The sequence below is a fragment of the Apteryx rowi genome, unplaced genomic scaffold (genome assembly GCF_003343035.1).
Source record: "Apteryx rowi isolate R43461 unplaced genomic scaffold, aptRow1 scaffold_103, whole genome shotgun sequence".
Classification (NCBI taxonomy): Eukaryota; Metazoa; Chordata; class Aves; order Apterygiformes; family Apterygidae; genus Apteryx; species Apteryx rowi.
In genome coordinates, this window is record NW_020447231.1 from 2,131,888 (window position 1) to 2,147,449 (window position 15,562).

The 15,562-nt window shown below is 42.9% G+C and overlaps 3 protein-coding genes across 7 annotated transcripts; 1 reads left to right on the forward strand and 2 right to left on the reverse strand.

The window, feature by feature from the left end:
* Positions 1-2,060: 2,060 nt before the first annotated feature.
* MRPL30 (mitochondrial ribosomal protein L30) lies at positions 2,061-5,620 on the reverse strand. The gene is made up of 5 exons (XM_026066093.1): positions 5,485-5,620; positions 4,826-4,906; positions 3,356-3,502; positions 2,427-2,500; positions 2,061-2,346 (listed from the first exon to the last, which is right to left on the reverse strand). The coding sequence occupies exons 1-5, from the start codon at positions 5,518-5,520 to the stop codon at positions 2,214-2,216; spliced, it is 471 nt and encodes a 156-aa protein (XP_025921878.1). The 5' UTR covers positions 5,521-5,620; the 3' UTR covers positions 2,061-2,213.
* A 114-nt stretch (positions 5,621-5,734) lies between these two features.
* MITD1 (microtubule interacting and trafficking domain containing 1) lies at positions 5,735-10,889 on the forward strand. 5 transcript variants are annotated; one of them, XM_026065978.1, is made up of 7 exons: positions 5,735-5,904; positions 6,283-6,384; positions 6,510-6,646; positions 6,727-6,813; positions 7,527-7,642; positions 7,985-8,045; positions 10,543-10,727. In XM_026065978.1, exons 1-7 carry the CDS (start codon positions 5,742-5,744, stop codon positions 10,591-10,593), a joined length of 717 nt encoding a protein of 238 aa, XP_025921763.1. In that variant the 5' UTR covers positions 5,735-5,741; the 3' UTR covers positions 10,594-10,727. The 5 variants fall into 5 exon arrangements, with proteins under 5 accessions (XP_025921763.1, XP_025921745.1, XP_025921780.1 ...); XM_026065960.1 differs by lacking the exon at positions 10,543-10,727 and adding an exon at positions 8,133-10,254; XM_026065995.1 differs by lacking the exon at positions 10,543-10,727 and adding an exon at positions 8,709-10,254.
* A 1,042-nt stretch (positions 10,890-11,931) lies between these two features.
* On the reverse strand, positions 11,932-13,945 carry LIPT1 (lipoyltransferase 1). Its single transcript, XM_026065949.1, has 2 exons — positions 13,866-13,945; positions 11,932-13,409 (listed from the first exon to the last, which is right to left on the reverse strand). Exon 2 carries the CDS (start codon positions 13,141-13,143, stop codon positions 12,010-12,012), a length of 1,134 nt encoding a protein of 377 aa, XP_025921734.1. The 5' UTR covers positions 13,144-13,409; positions 13,866-13,945; the 3' UTR covers positions 11,932-12,009.
* Between the last annotated feature and the right edge of the window lie 1,617 nt (positions 13,946-15,562).

Here is a 15,562-nt window from a genome sequence, read left to right on the forward strand (position 1 = left end):
TCCAACCTGAATTACCCTGTGATGTTGAGTCATCCTGTTTGTTCCCTGCACAAAAAGTCTTATCTGTGCTTCATGATTTACATGAAGGACAATGCTCCACTAATTAAATTATGCATATGCACATTATGTTTGTGCACTCTAGTTGGTTCAGGCCTCAGATCTAAGAGCACATCTTTAGTGAATGTATGTTTATGTAGAGAAGATTTGGAAAATACTCATCACAGATTGACTGTAAGACACTCCTGCCAGAGGAGCACATACAAATTCAAAAACACCCAAGCTTACAAATACATTAAGAATTTTAAGAAAATACAATTTCATTTTTCATGAAAACTGCCAGCTTGTCAATGAAACAGTAGAAGATGTCTCTTGTAGCTAAATCTTACCCAGAAATACAGACACCATCTAAAGCATTTTCCATTCTCTGTACTTAGGAGGCAATAATAGTTTATCACACACATTTTAAATTTTGCATAGTACCAAGCAAGCATCCTCCTAATTTTCTGTTCATTTACTATGCTTTTCAGTTCACACTGCAGTACTTTGGTAGGTTGTGGCATCCACAGGGTGTAAGATCTCTTATTTGTACACGTACTGTGTATGACGGAACTGGCAGCGCTCCCTCTGTTGGAGATTCACCAGGCTGCAGTGACGGGGAGACAAACCCCAAACCTGCTTGGTCAGGCTGAGAGATCCTGACTTTGGCATTGTAAGCAGCTGATCCTGGTACACATCTTGCATTGCTGTCCCTCAGCAACAAGACCCATTTGCCTAATTTCCTYGGTCCTAGTACTTGTGCCATCTCCTCATCTCCTTTAAGCATGCCCAGTACCTTGGATGCACTCCACAATTCTTTCACAAGGGCTGAACCTCCAGATTTACTAAGCAACTCCCACTGAGAACACGGTAAACACCACACAACAGAGACTGCAGAGTTGTAACACACTGCAGTGCAAGAYGCTATGCAAATATCTGGGTAGTGGTGGAAAACAACATTCGTCTGCCTCATTTTTTCCATGCTACTCTATATCCTTTGGGCTGGAGGTCAATATCTTCTGTGTCCTTACAACTACAATCTGATGCTTGTTGAGAAATTGAGATTTTTCAGCTGAACTTTGCATTTCTGCCTTTGGCCTGCCTGTAGGACCCACTAAACTCTTCAATGCCAGTACTGTAGCTTAYCCTTCTTTTCTCTTCTCCTGCACAAAGTACCTCTAGTATTTATGTCCCTCTACTGATATGTCTATTTCTGTGAACTCCTACAGGTGTTTACTCTTCCCTGCAAGCAAGCAAGCAGACAGGATAAACTTTCATTTTCAGCCACTGCATCCCTCTGATCTTCTCACAACACACAGTAATTAAGATTAACTCCTCTACAGTATCTCTAGTGTGGGAGAGGCTCATGGCTTGGTAAACTACCGACTTTACACTCACTGGAATGAAAACTACTTTATCATTTGATAACAGCAGCAGCTTTCCAATTTTGACCACAATTCTTAAATTGTAAATAGAGATATTCTTGAAATCACTGCACACTGTACTATTCAAGATCCTTCAGTGAAAGGCAGTACTTTATGAGCTTAGGGCCCATAATTACTAACTTAAAACAAATATGTAACACTTCAGGGTCTCCAGATTTCTGAAGTCTACAATGTAAGCACAGGAAAAGTATTAACTTACACATAGACTAAAGGCTCTTAGGCTATTATTAGAAAACACTCAGAATCAAGAAATATGTATGCAGTAACAGAACATGTTTCCCAAAAGACAATTTATATAACCCACCAAGATTTGAATCACTCCTTCCGTCACTCCCAAACAGAGTTCAGATAGAGCCTCTTAGGCTACAAGGGAGGCCAGATGACAGACTGCTGGCTCCACAACTGCCTCCACGAATGATCCTCCCAGTCGGATGGCCATTCTTTTGGAATTGGTAAACAGAGGGCTCTTCAATACTTTCTTAGGGCAGAAAAGGTGAAATCATGCACCTTCATTTTAAACCTTTACTGTTAACTGGAAAATGCACTAACCAGGAAAGAAAGCCTATCACTCATTTAATATTCTGGGCAAACATTAGCAACACTAAATTTTTTATTTGTATGCAAGTAATTTTTCTACAAGCCTTTTGAGCACAGTTCATACACACAATTCAGGAGTTCTAATTTAGGAGTTAAATTATTTATTTTATAAAATATAAGTCCAGCCAGCACACCTCACGACTGAATTTCTTTCTGTTCCACAGGTTTCAGATGCCGTTTAATTACAAGCTCTCCCTTGCTCGTGAGAAAGGTGTCTGACATTTCCTCTTCAGTTGGCAACCCATGAGGTAGCTTCAGTGGCTGTATTCTGTAGGCAAAAAAGTTTGCTTAGTTTTGTGACAAAAAAGTTATATTCCGTGTTCCGAATTAAACAATCAGTTAACAAACCTTATCAGATGTTTAACAACTTTTAGTTTGGAATTCACAGAAGGGATATTTTTGTGCAGTTTTGGCTGATGTGCCTATTAAAAAAAAAAAAAAGATAGAATAGGTTTTTCAAAAGGTATTTCCAAAAACCAAATGTCTGTTCACTGAACTTGTCACACTAGCAGTAAAAGAATAAAGCATGTATGTAAATGTAAGATTTACAGAAGTAGCAGAATGTATCAAGAACATACCTAAAAATGTGAAATCAAAACTTGATCAAACTCCTGATTCCAATAAAATGCAAATTCTGCTCTATGCCCATTATGTTATGAAAGTACTCAGATTTCTTCCAACCGTTAAAAATAATTGTTAAAAGTATCTCTATTGTAGTAAATAATAAGTAGTAAATATAGTAGTTTAGGGGTGAGACTGCTTAATTAGATCTTAGATTGAATAAGTGCACTATTTTTCTTCATAATATATTGATTAGAAGAATCTTTGTACAAAGTGAATAATGGTTTGCACAAACTCTTACAGTTTGTCCTAAAACTCATCATACCTTTTGAATTTGTAAGCCTTTTCATTAAAAAACAAGGCCTATTTGCTTGCTTGCAATATCCAAATAATATGATCCACAGAGAAAACTGAACTCAAAGTACTTGCAAATCTCTTTTTATTATTTTAGTAGAATTCTCAGGGTAAAGCTCTCTTCATGGAGAAGTGTCATACAGTGATATTCTAAATTCCTACTAAATGGTCATTTGCCATTAACGTTCCTCTTGGCTCCTAAAAATATAATCAATTTCTCAGTTGTATTTACAGCAGCACTAAAGCAAACCAAGTTTTGTGCTTGCAAAATTGAGGTTAAAAAAAATAAAATCAATTTTGCCCTATGTTTCTACTATACTGATGTACATAAGAAGTATGAACAAAAAAAACCCCCAACATACTTTATCTAGTCCAAGATCACGTATTATCTTCTTTTCCCAATACGGGCGGCCAATTACACTTTTTATTCTAGTAACAATGTGGATTTTGTGTGGCTGCTCAGGGTCACCTCCATACTTTTCATGATCTCCAGGTTGTGGCTGAAATACCTAGATTAAGAATTTCACAAAAACACAGGTTTGTTTTTTAAATAGCTGAATTATTATTATACCTAACAAAATAACTCTCTAAAAAATACTTCAGCTTTRGTAAAGATCTTACATTTCTAATTACCTCTTTTCAGAGGACCAAAGCACTGACAAGTGACCTCAAATTTAACCTTTATAATATCAGAGTTATACATATATTTATAACAGTGACGGGCGAGTGAAGAGTTAACAGGACTGAAGTTTGTCAATTGATACGCAGAAGAACTGATAGCACAAGAGCTGCTGAACAGAGGACTTAACAGGACTAAAGTCGTCTACCAACCGATATGCGCAAGGATTGATATGCGCAAGGCTGCGGAATGGCAGCATTAACAAGACTGAAGAGGTCTGCCACCTGGAATCTGCACGGACCCCCAGGGAGGGAAGAAGCAATACGGAGGTGTTGTGGTCTTGCCTCGCTAGCAGGGTCCCCCCAAGCAGACAAACAGACAGTCCTGTGATTGTGAAACTCGCAAAAGTCAGCAAAAGCAGTGTTTGCCCAGAGCCCCAGCCGTATAAAAAGAGACTTGGGAGCCAGGAGAGTTTGAGCAGGGACGGGAACGTGACCTGATCATCCTCTCCGGCTGGACCGTGAGTATTCCCCCCCCTCCCCTTTTCCTGGGACGCTGGGTTAAGGTAACTCCTCGAGGTTGRGAGSCCTCTCACTAGGAGAGTGAACAAGAAAGCTTTCAAGTAGGGATAAGCAGTCCTTCCAATTAATAACGCAGTAATCGACGGTTTCAGGTTATCCTTTCTAAATTAGTAACTGATGGTTTTGTGTTATCCTTCCTAAATTAGTAACCGCATTATTTTAATGGATGTTACTAATCCAAGAACTTGTGTGAGGAAATAAACATCTTTTTTATTATTATTATATTACTGTCTCAGTCGTTGCTATCGAACCTTCATAGCATGACAGCGTGACAAACAGTTTGCAGATGAATACCTTAACTCTGAGGTTAGGCCACACAATTGCATAGAGATACATGAATGATGCTCTATACCAGTGCAGCATTTAACCCACATGCACCTAGTGCAAGCACCTCTGTTTAACCTATGAATGATACTTTTTTTCCACATTCTTTAAGAATTTTAGGAAAAGTCAGTTATAACTAGGCAATAATTTGCAGAAAAATAAGCTAAATTGCACATGTAAGTGAAGCTTCCAGTCGCTTTGGCTTTAGAGAGGTATTTATGGATGTTTCTAGAAAGCTGTCATACCAAAGAAAGCACAGAATTAAGTCTAATACTCATTTTCAGTTTCTCAACTACTGTAGCACATACCGAGTCTGGAATTCTTGACCTGGTAAACAGAGGAYGAAACCATACTGCACAAGGTACCCTGTTCAGGCTTTTCCTCAGTATCTACAAAAAAAAAAAAAATAGTTGGGGCATCAATTGCCCAGAACGTACTTTAGAGTTTTTAGTATTTGCAAAGAGATTAGACAAACACTCAAATCAAGACCGGGCGAGTATAAATTCTGTGTTTATTGCACCTTGTGGTGGCTGAAGTAGGGGAAAAAAGTGTGTGTGTGTGTGTGGGGGGGGGGTGACAGCGGGTGCCCCCAGGCTCCTCGGCCTTTCCAACGGCCGCACTCTCACGCTTCGCTTTCTCCTCAGGAGCGGCCCCCGCCGCCCCGGACGAGGCCCCGGCAGTCCCGGACCCCCGCCACCACCGCGGGCCACGGCGCCGCCCGCCCGAGGCGGCAAAGCGCGCGGCCGCCTGAAGCTTGACCCCTCACGCAACCCGTAACCCCCCCCCCCGCCATGGCGCCTGCAGGTAGACGGTCGGGGGAGCCACCGGGGCCTCTTTCCCCCAGTGCCGCTTTGTGGTGGCCTCCCGCCGTTGCAGACGGAGCGCGTACGGCGAGAGACACAGCCCAAGGCCRCGTAGCGCTCGAGTCGCAATCCCTAGCCTGAGCTATCGCCTCCCCAGCAGCTACCTGTCCCAGGCCGGCTCGCCCCGACGCCACCGCCATCCTCGGGCGCAGGCTTCCGGCGGGGCGCAAGCGCTGCAGCACTTCAGTTCCGCGCCGGGGGATGAAGGGAAAGAGAAAGGCGAGGCACCGGGCGGCGCTTCGGTTTCTATTTCCCCCGCAGCGGGTGAGGCAGCGCGCATGCGCGCGCGGGCGGCCGGCCCGCGGCGCCCCCGCGCGGCGCTGGCGCAGCCACTGGCACTGCTGTTGGCGCCGCGGCGCCCATGTCGCGGGCGGGGGGCGATGCCGCCGCCGCCGCCGCCGCGCTGGAGCGCGCCGGGGTGGAGACGGTGAGGCGGGCGGTGGAGCTGGACCTGGCCTCTCGCTTCCAGGAGTCGCTGATGTGCTACCAGGAGGGCATCGACCTGCTGCTGCAGGTGGTGAAAGGTACCGCGCGGGGCAGGGCACCGGCGGGGCGGCTGGTGCTGCCGCCTGCACGGGCGTAAACTGGGGGGAGTTCGTAGCAGTTTAATAAACCTGCGGGGGTAGCTCGTTGTGGACCCCCCCCACACACACACACACACACGCACCCGAGGGGACAGGGAGCACCTCCCGGCGGTTGTTTTGAGGAGATGGTGCGTGTTCCCAGCGTGGGGCCGCCCCAGCGCCGCCGGGAGCCCCCCCGCGGAGGGACCCCGGCGCCTCAGGGGCCTGCTGGGGGGAGGCAAAACCCGCGGGTTTCACCTGGAGGGTGAACGCTGGGAAGAGCTCAGCTCTCTGTGTTTCTCCCCGAGGAGAGCTTGCCGAAGTGTCTTTGTTTCACAGCTACGAAAGATGAGGTGAAAAAGCAGCATTACCGGCAGAAAATATCTGAGTACATGACCCGAGCTGAAGACATTAAAAAACATATTGAAAAAGAAAAACAAGGTATGGAGCTGTGACTTACCTGTTTAGATTTATATATCTGTCTGTACATAAATGCTTTATGTGCAAGGTGGTTGACGTAGGAATTATGTGGTGATGTTTACTGAAAAAGAGACTTCTTTTTTTAGATGGCAAATACCATAAGCAAATTAAGATAGATGAAAATGCAACAGGTTTCAGCTACGAAAAGCTTTTCCAAGAGTACCTTAATGAGATTGTTACTGAAGTTTGGGTGGAGGACCCTTACATTAGGCATGTTCATCAGGCAAGTAGATACATGATGTAACTTACAGATGCAACTGCTAACAAAATTCCAAGTTACTGAATAAAATGTGACTTTTACAGTTGTATAACTTCCTACGGTTCTGTGAGATGCTAGTTAAGGGACCCTGCAAAGTGAAAACAATTCACCTCCTCACTTCCTATGATGAAGTAAGTGTCTAGTTTTGTTTTCTATTTTCCCAGGCACAGGAGATGCTGTGCATACATATATATATATACACATACACACACATATGCACGCACATGCATATACACACACACACACATACAGACTTTTTATATATTTTTAAATTCTTGCGTACTGGTATTTGCTAGACTGAGGCTCTGATGTCTTCAGCAGGAAATACAGATTAAGAGAAAAATGAGATAATTGAACATAAATCATTTAATAAATCTAGGTGGTTTTGTGAACTCTAACAGATCCTTTTTAAGAAGGATGCTAAATGGAAAAGATATTTTTGTGAAAGTGTTGCAAAAAACGTCATCAAAACCAACACATCTATTGAAACACATTTATCCTCCCAACAGCTGTATACAGCTGTCACTTTAGAAGCTTTGATGAGCTAAAACTTTTCATACTGTCACTGCATTTATTTCGACTCAAATATTAACCCGCATCTACTTCAAGGGGACTGAGAGTAAGCTCTTCCTCTGCATCCCTTAGTAAGTGTACTTGTAATCTGTCTGCTGTTTATCCTGTCCACAGAAATGTAAATCTACTCTCATCCAAGTGAGTCTTTTGGGGTTTAAATTATTATTAAAAAGGTTTTGTTGGTGAGTTAAGGAAGAGGTGACCACACGTAGTATGTATGGTGAAAGTAGTAGCTTTGGTGAAAAAAATTCATTATTTTTACTTTTAACAGGGCAGTGGAAAGATTCAACAGATAAGTAGTTTGGAAGAAATAAAACAATCATTGAAGAACCATGGAGTAACACTGAATGTCTCTTTTTCATCTTCAATTCATGATCGAGAAATTAGGTGGGTGATAAAAAAAATCAGTGCATACCAATTATTTAAAATCAAACTATTTAACTTTGGATGCAATTTATAATCACAGTTGTAGTTTAAAAAGTGGAAGGCGATGGCCCTCACTGAGTAAAGTCAGCCCATCATCGTGTCATGTGTTCTAACTGTGAACATAATATTGAGTGTCTATTTCAGAATAGTGTGTTGCATGTTTCATATAGGTAACAGCTACAATCGGAAGTAATTGTGATTTATACCCAAAGGCAAACAAGCTCCTTGTTTTACTTTTTCTATTTAACATATTTGTGATTTTCAGATTTGTGAAGGTGAGCTAATGTGCATTTTTTTAAATAGATTCAACAGTGGATGGATGATCAAGATTGGAAGGGGACTTGATTACTTTAAGAAACCACAGGTAAGAATGCTTTGACCTTTTTAATTCACTTATACTGTAAAATAGCTCATTCTGTGTTATCTGTGTTAATTCTGTTRATTTCTGTAGGGTCGTTTCAGCATTGGATATTGTGACTTTGACTTGCGACCTTGTCATAAAACAACAGTGGATGTCTTTCATACTAAACATACAAAGAAAACATGATCACTACTTTTAATGAGTGTTTTTAATAGTATAAGATACAAGACTGTAAGGTACTACTTGAATCCAGCTCTCCACCATCAGAAGTAACCCCGTAATACCTACTTAGTCTAGCACTGGCCAGAGAGCTTTTATAATCTGTATTTTTAAGAATATTTGAGCTTTTTCCAGTCTGAGAAATTACACTTGTACAATTCCCAGTGTACGTATTACTTACATAATCATAAGAAATATAATCCATGTCTAAATTAGAGCTTACAGGGAAGGAGTTTTATAACAGACCCTTAATACGGTCTCTCAAAGGCCTTTTTTACTATTATTTCTATTTTTACTATTAATTTTGTTTGACTTATGCAAATTTGGGGGTTTTTATTTCTTCATTTCTTTAACTGACCACCTCATGAACATATGAGGCTGGGCTGTAACTTCAACCCCTCTCTTTAATAAGCAGACTTTTTATTTCCTTTATTTCCTGTATTCTAGTCGTGACTACAGTTCTCCTGTGTTTTGGYTGATCCTGTAATACCGGCTTTCACACACTACCGGGAATCCCAATGCTGACATTCTATTGTCCAAGCTCTTTGCATACAAACATTGTAGTGTTCTGTATACAGGCATTTTAGGGTCTTTTTGTGTGTCTCTGCATGACAAACTTTAGCTGCAAAGAGTGCAAACAATGCACCAGCTGTACTCTTTTTTCCCTCTTGTTCCTATATATTTGTTCCCTGCTGCAATGTCATCTACCTGATTTCCATCCTTCACATTAGTCCTGGAGAGGTTGTTTGATCCTCTCTCAGTCTTTTTCCCTGACTTTCAAGTTTCAGGTTTGTCCTGCTAATCATGCCAGTCTCAACTGCAATAAGCTATTTGCCTGCTACTAAGATAGTCCCCTTAAAAACAAAATTTTAATTAAAAATAAAAATAGTTTTTTTTAATTTTTTGAATCCAGAAGGCAGATACCCTGAAAATTCCTTGTCAACACAGATCCTGAACTATATGTTAATTAAAAAACAAAAAATTTTTCTTGTGTTCTCTTTGTCCTCTGGAAGCAAGAAAGTGTCATCCAAGCTGCCACCTTTCTCACCTAATAAGAGGTTTCTTCATCATTGTCAGCAAGAATCCAGCAAAGTGGCATATTCTGACATGGAAAACGGGTAGTAACACCTCTTCCAGGTCTTTTCAACCTCAGGTCTGATAGGTGCCTTATGCTTTCTCCATCTTGTAATAGCAATATGCCTATCTATTCTAGTAGAAAGCCTCTGTGATGTTGCCCTGTACCAGTACCACGGAGAGGCAGCCCTGGTGTTCCCTCTCTTGCCTGTTCATCACCAGAACTTTTCATGACTGTGCTTCCCTTTCCTGATGGCTGGTGAATTCCATGATCTGTTCCTTTTGGACTTGCTTTATTCTTCCTTCAACTCCTGTAGACTAATGCTGCTATTCTTTTAGTGTTACTTCTAACACAAATCTATTCCACAGCTATCAAGAAGAAACAGAGCTGGTCTTTGCCTTGCTCTCTGGGGCACAATTTGCCAGTGGTCTGCCATCTTTATCCTTTTTCATAGTAATGTCTCAGTTTTCCAGTGTTATGTCTTTTTCTTTCCTCCTCCATAATATTGTCAGACCTCTGTTTGAAAGCCATAGTTGTTTTCATTTGCATTTTCAGTCCCTTGATCTTTTGTAGAAGTTGTATCAGGCAATGTTTTATTAACATTTTCTACCAGAAATTAGCTGTGCAGAGCCTCTATCTGGCTATTTCCTGTGTTAGTGCCATACTTGGAGTTTTCTTTATTGCTGCTGTATGTTCATTACCCTTACCAAGATAAGGAGGAGAGGGAACAAAAAGAATACCATATGTACCATGGCAGCTGTTTGCTACCAGTCTGTCCCTCTAAACATTCCAGAGAAACTCCTCAGCTTGGTGCTGTGATACTAGTTTTCCGTTCACTGTCATGAGTTTCATTCAGTTGTTTAAAATATATACCTATTTTTTAATGTGAATAAAGGCTATTTTTTATTTGTTGTTTTAGTCATCTGTTTATATACTCTTCTGTGCTACATAGGGCAACATCTAGAAGCTGGGTAATGCATCATAGATCAGCCATTTATGAGAGAAGGTTCATTGTGAATACAGATACAGTAAGCTTGCCAAATGTGAAGCTTTAAAGGTTTTGACTTAGTCCAGCAATTTCAAGCATACAGGGACTAAATAAAAAGCCACCTTAAGTATTTTAGATCAGTTTTAAATTTTAGTACTTAAATGGAAATATTATACTGTAATTCAGTTATGTAGCTAAGGCTACTCATTTCCTTGCAGATCTGGGGGTTATGCAATATCTGTGCATGTGAACAACTAAACCTTCAGTGAGGTACCAGCTGGCGCACTGCACTGCAATTTTTATTTATAAGCCCTTCATCYCTGAACATTCCTTTCATTATCAGTAGGAGCACTGTGTATGAAGAGGAATGGACATCAATGAAAATAAAAACCAATTACTATATTCTGCATTTTATCAGAGCAATCTAAGGGTACAGTTTCATGGTTAGTTTACCAATTTCAGGCCATGTTCTTCTGTGCTGCCACTCACACTTATGTGGTCAGGTTGTCACCTGGAATGTGCAGCCAGGGCTGTGCCTCATAGCACTGTCATGTGTGGAGCTCAGCTTAAACCACCTCCCCAATGAGCCAACTGAGTGTCATTCACTGCCCCATTGACTGATCTGCTTAGCTAAAGGTAAGTCACTTTTACCATATAATTTCCTCCTAGTGGATGCTGGTCAGCTAGCCATCTTTTAAAGATGACTGTGAAATAAATCTTGAGCCCTTCTTTCATAATGTTACTTTATATTAAGCTATTTTTTTTAATCTAACATAAAAACTGTCACTTTCAATTTACTGTTGCCATCCAGTAGCAAATTATCTCCTAGGAGTAACACCAGGAACTTGTTTCTTCTAGGGCTGTATTGTGTATTTGCTAATGCAGAACAGGTATTCCCGCTTTTAGCTTAGATACCAGTACCTACGGCAGCTGCTATGGCAGCTTTGTGCCAGGCACTGCAGGTACAAAGGAGGCACACACGGCCTGCATTCCAGTTGGCCTCTCCTGCCCTCATCATGTAACCCCCACACTGAAACTCCCCATCTTTCCCCTTCTTTTGCACATGCATGGACAAAGCCCTCACCCTGGAGGAACTGCTGCACTGATTCACTACACAGCTGTGAGCAATACTTGTGCAATAGGGGACTGGAGGGAGGGCGACAGGAACACTGCAAGAAAGGACTTCAAACCAGAAACCACCGTCTCTATGCAGTTAATAAAGCCTCATGCCAGGAGCTGAGACAAGGCCTTTGAGCTACCTATCTGCAGGGAGGGGGGAATGTAGGCTAAGAATCCAGTGCAGTAGCACAGTGGCAGCTTTCCCTCTGCCCCATCTTGTCTCCATCAGTCATTTGTGACCTTCTTTGCTATAGAGCCATCTTGGGGTTCCTCCACCCCTTTGCCTGGCTTAAGCAGTGATGATGTGTCTGTCAGGATGGAGTGATACAGGGCTGCAGCCTATAACAATGATTTACACCCTACAGTTTAGGAACCTTGCGTTCAGGCAGCGTAAAATCTAATTGTTTACCCTCGCTAGTAGGTAACAGTAAACAAAAGCACTAGATTAAACAACATTAGTGATTGATAAAAGGAGAAGTTCAGATTCYACAAATTAATGTTTTAATTTCATTTTCAATAAATCAACTGAAAAAGCAGAGATTTGACTTACATTTTCAAAGTAAAAGTCACATTAACATCCTCATGTTCTCACATAAAAGATTCCACTTGTTATGCAACTCGTCATCTTGTGGACATGTTCTTAGTAATGTGGTTGCTAGTGTAGTGATTTCATTTGGGCTAAACTTACTGCCGGTAAGGTTCTTCACTAGTTCATTGCACAATGCTGGTGGCAGCCACTGCTCTGGCACATCAATGTTACAGACTTCTATTCTTCCATGCTTTACATCCATATCTACTTTAACATCAAGAACAGAATCTTTATAGACCATGTTAAAATAAGTGCTAATACTAAACTTTGGTGTCTTTCCATACACCCATTCCCAGGTTTGTAGTTCTTGAGTTTTATTATTAATTCCAGGAAGCACAGTCTCATCAGCTGGGTTTATTAAGGTGATGTGATGATCTATTTGGTGTCGCATAGCATATTCTGCAGCAATGGCCTCTAGGAGCATCTCACAAGTTAAAGCAGGATCCTCTTCAAAGAGATTTTTCACTGAGGAAGGCACACTAGGAGTGGCATTGCTTTTTAGCCCTTTATAAGGACTCTTTAGCACAGAAGACAAAACAAACTTATCTGCATTACAGAGTAAGGTACAGTGGTGATAAGCAGTTGTCCTTCCCAGCTTTGCAGCAGTACCTGAAATTTTGTAATGCCTATCTAGCAAGATGTCGTATCTGTCTGTGACATGTACATCTAACTGGGGGCGCAGGGCTTTCAGTGCCTTCACAACTAGTTTCAGATTTTCCATTCGTTCATATTTTTTCCTGGTTGTAAAGAAAGTCAAATTGATATTCCCTAAATCATGGTAAACTGTTCCTCCTCCRCTTCTCCTCCGGGCTAGTTTTATACTTTTTTGCCTCATTAGCTTAAGGTTGCATTCCTGCCAGGGGTTCTGATGTCTCCCTATCACCACAGCAGGAGAATTTCTCCAAAGGAAAAGGACCTGCTGGTTCTCTAAGTTCATGTGGTCATGAATCCAGTCTTCCACAGCTAAATTTTGGTAAACATCATTAGAAACAGACTGGAGAATGAGCCCTCCGTTACTTGTGCCTTTGAAGCCAGCTCTTGGAGTCCTGAGAATGCAAGACAACTGAAAGCAGTTCTTTAGCGATGACTGGAGTACCATGTTTTTAATCATAGCACAACAGATGTGAGGGACATTGGGTCTGGTAAAGCTAAATACGGCAAGTGCATGATCTGCTTTTGTGACAGAAATGAATTACTAGTGGCAGTCATGATGCAGGCATGCTCCTCCCGAAGTAGCAATGCTCCTGAACTAAAGTGAGTTACAAGGCGAGTTTCTCCTTTTGAAGCTGCTGCTGCTGCTCCAGCCCTGGCGTGTGCTCAACATAAAAGCTGGGGTTGTCAGATTAGTTTTTCCTTGCAGCCTCCTATCCTTGGTGCCTACAAGACCAAGAGAAGGCAGGGAATAAAACTGTATTTTCCCCTCACACGATATATTTTTGTTACTAAATTTTAACTTACAGGTATTTTTTCATTTTTATTAGCACAGTTTTAGTAATACTTTTTTATTGATCTGATTTAAAAAACAAACAAAAGGGAACACCAGGCAGGCTGAAGACGTGTTGGTCAGTGAGCAGCCGGGCAGGCCGGGGCTCGCTGCCCCGGAGCCGGCAGCGCGCCCCAGCGCGTGGGCAACGCGCCGCGGGCGGTACCGCGCACGGCGCCGGACGCCACCTCGGTCCCGGCGCCAGGCTCCCGGCAGCTGCGGCGGCTCGGCCCTCAGAGGGCCGGTGCCTCCGGGACTCGCCGCGGCGGCCCCCCCGCCACAGCCCGCCCCCGCGGGGCTGCCCCGCGGCCGTYCCCTCGGCCCGCCCGCCCGGCGCGAACCCTACTCACGCGGGGGCGGGCAGGTCCGTTACAGCCGTTGGCAGCCCCTCAGCGCCGAGTGCGCTCCCGAACGTCTTCCGGGTTGCGAGGTCACCCGCGCGGGCCGGCCGGAAGGAGAAGGGGGCACCGGCTGCGGCAGGGGCCGCTGCAGCTCGGGGCGGGGGGGAGGCGGTCGGGGCTGCCCGCGGGCTTCCGCGGAGGGGAGCGGGCGGCGCCGCGGGTAGGGGGGTGCCGGGGCGGCCGCCGAGGCTCCCGCGGCTGTACGTGGAATTGTATTGTCTTCAGATTTGTATTGATTTAAGCCATTCATATAGTCTCCCAGACCTTAGCTGCAACTCTTCTTCTTCCAGAGTTGTTGCCTCTATTTAATTTACCCAGGGGGCCTATTCTCAATCCTTCTGATTGAAGTTTTTATCCTTAGTGGTATCCATATGGGCAAATATGTGCTGCACACCTCCAGGTGTGGTTTACGTATTCATAAAGGAGAGATTGCATGCTTTTGTGTCATTCCCTCTCAATGCTAGAGTCCCAACACATGAAGGAATTTTAGAGGGAAAATGGTTGGGGCACTGGGCCATAAGAATTCACATAGGTGATTCCTCTTGAAGAACAGTTGTAGACAAGTAATCTTTCTTCTTTCTACTTCTAGAAATAGGTGACTTTGRCAAAAAGACTAAGCTGATATCCTTGTTCAAATGAAACAGTGATATCATTTGAGGAAGCAATCTGGGCTGGGATATGTAATTGGGTGTTTGTATGGTCACTTTACCAATAAAGAAAACTTTATTATGAGGCCCAAATTGCCTTTACCTTCTAACTGAAGTAACTGTGCTAGAATAGCTGTCTTTGCTGAAAGGTAAAGGAGAAAGAAAGCAAACAAAGGGTGAAAGGCTTCCAAGATTAAAGATCTGAGCTTGAGGTTGTTTTCTGCCAAAGACCTGGATCCTTAAGAGCGAGAACATTCCTTACCGAACTCTTAAAAGAAATGCGTGGGTGTAGTAGGGTACGTAAAAATAAAGAATCCATTATAACATGAGTGCTGCATGGAAAAAGACAGCCAAATGGACCTTTACTGATCCACCGAGAGGTCCAGCTTCAGCCAATAATCTACAATATGGGCAAAGAGGAATAGATCATCTTTCAGAAACCCAGCGCAGAGACTCTAGCTCATTTAGTCACACAGGGTTGCGTGATAAATTCCTTTCCAGTGCTGACTAAAATATTTTTCATGGAGGGGGGTGGGGGTGGCAAATACATTGTAGATCCAGAAGACATCTAAAATTCACACTCTGACTTGGAGAGTTCACAGTAAGGATATCTAAAACCAAAGGCAACTGTTTTGGTTGTGGGGGATTCTGAAACCAGTTGTGCCTTGGCTGTTTGCATACCTTACTTCTGAAGAAGTAGTCATAACTGAAAGTGTAGAGAAGCACATATCAACCTTGACCACAGGATTAGAAAAGCATCTAACAGCGCCTAGCCTGGAGTAGAAGGATTGGCATTTTCTGTTGAAAGCAGCAGCAAAAGGATATTCCATCTAGAACATTGGTCAGATTCATGCAGTAAAGAGAAGTATTAAATATCCACTGAGAAATCTGGAGTTGCACTAGATGACACAGGGGTGAATGAACCTTCCAAAGCCACACCTGAATGTGTTACATGTACATCCTTGTTTTTGGCATGGCGTAGATGTTCACTTCTGACTC

Coding starts and splice junctions, on each gene's coding strand:
- MITD1 (XM_026065960.1), top strand. CDS start 5,742: ATGTCGCGGGCGGGGGGCGATGCCGCCGCCGCCGCCGCCGCGCTGGAG. Junction 6,385..6,509: donor TATTGAAAAAGAAAAACAAG/GTATGGAGCTGT, acceptor TTCTTTTTTTAG/ATGGCAAATACCATAAGCAA. Junction 6,647..6,726: donor ACATTAGGCATGTTCATCAG/GCAAGTAGATAC, acceptor TGACTTTTACAG/TTGTATAACTTCCTACGGTT.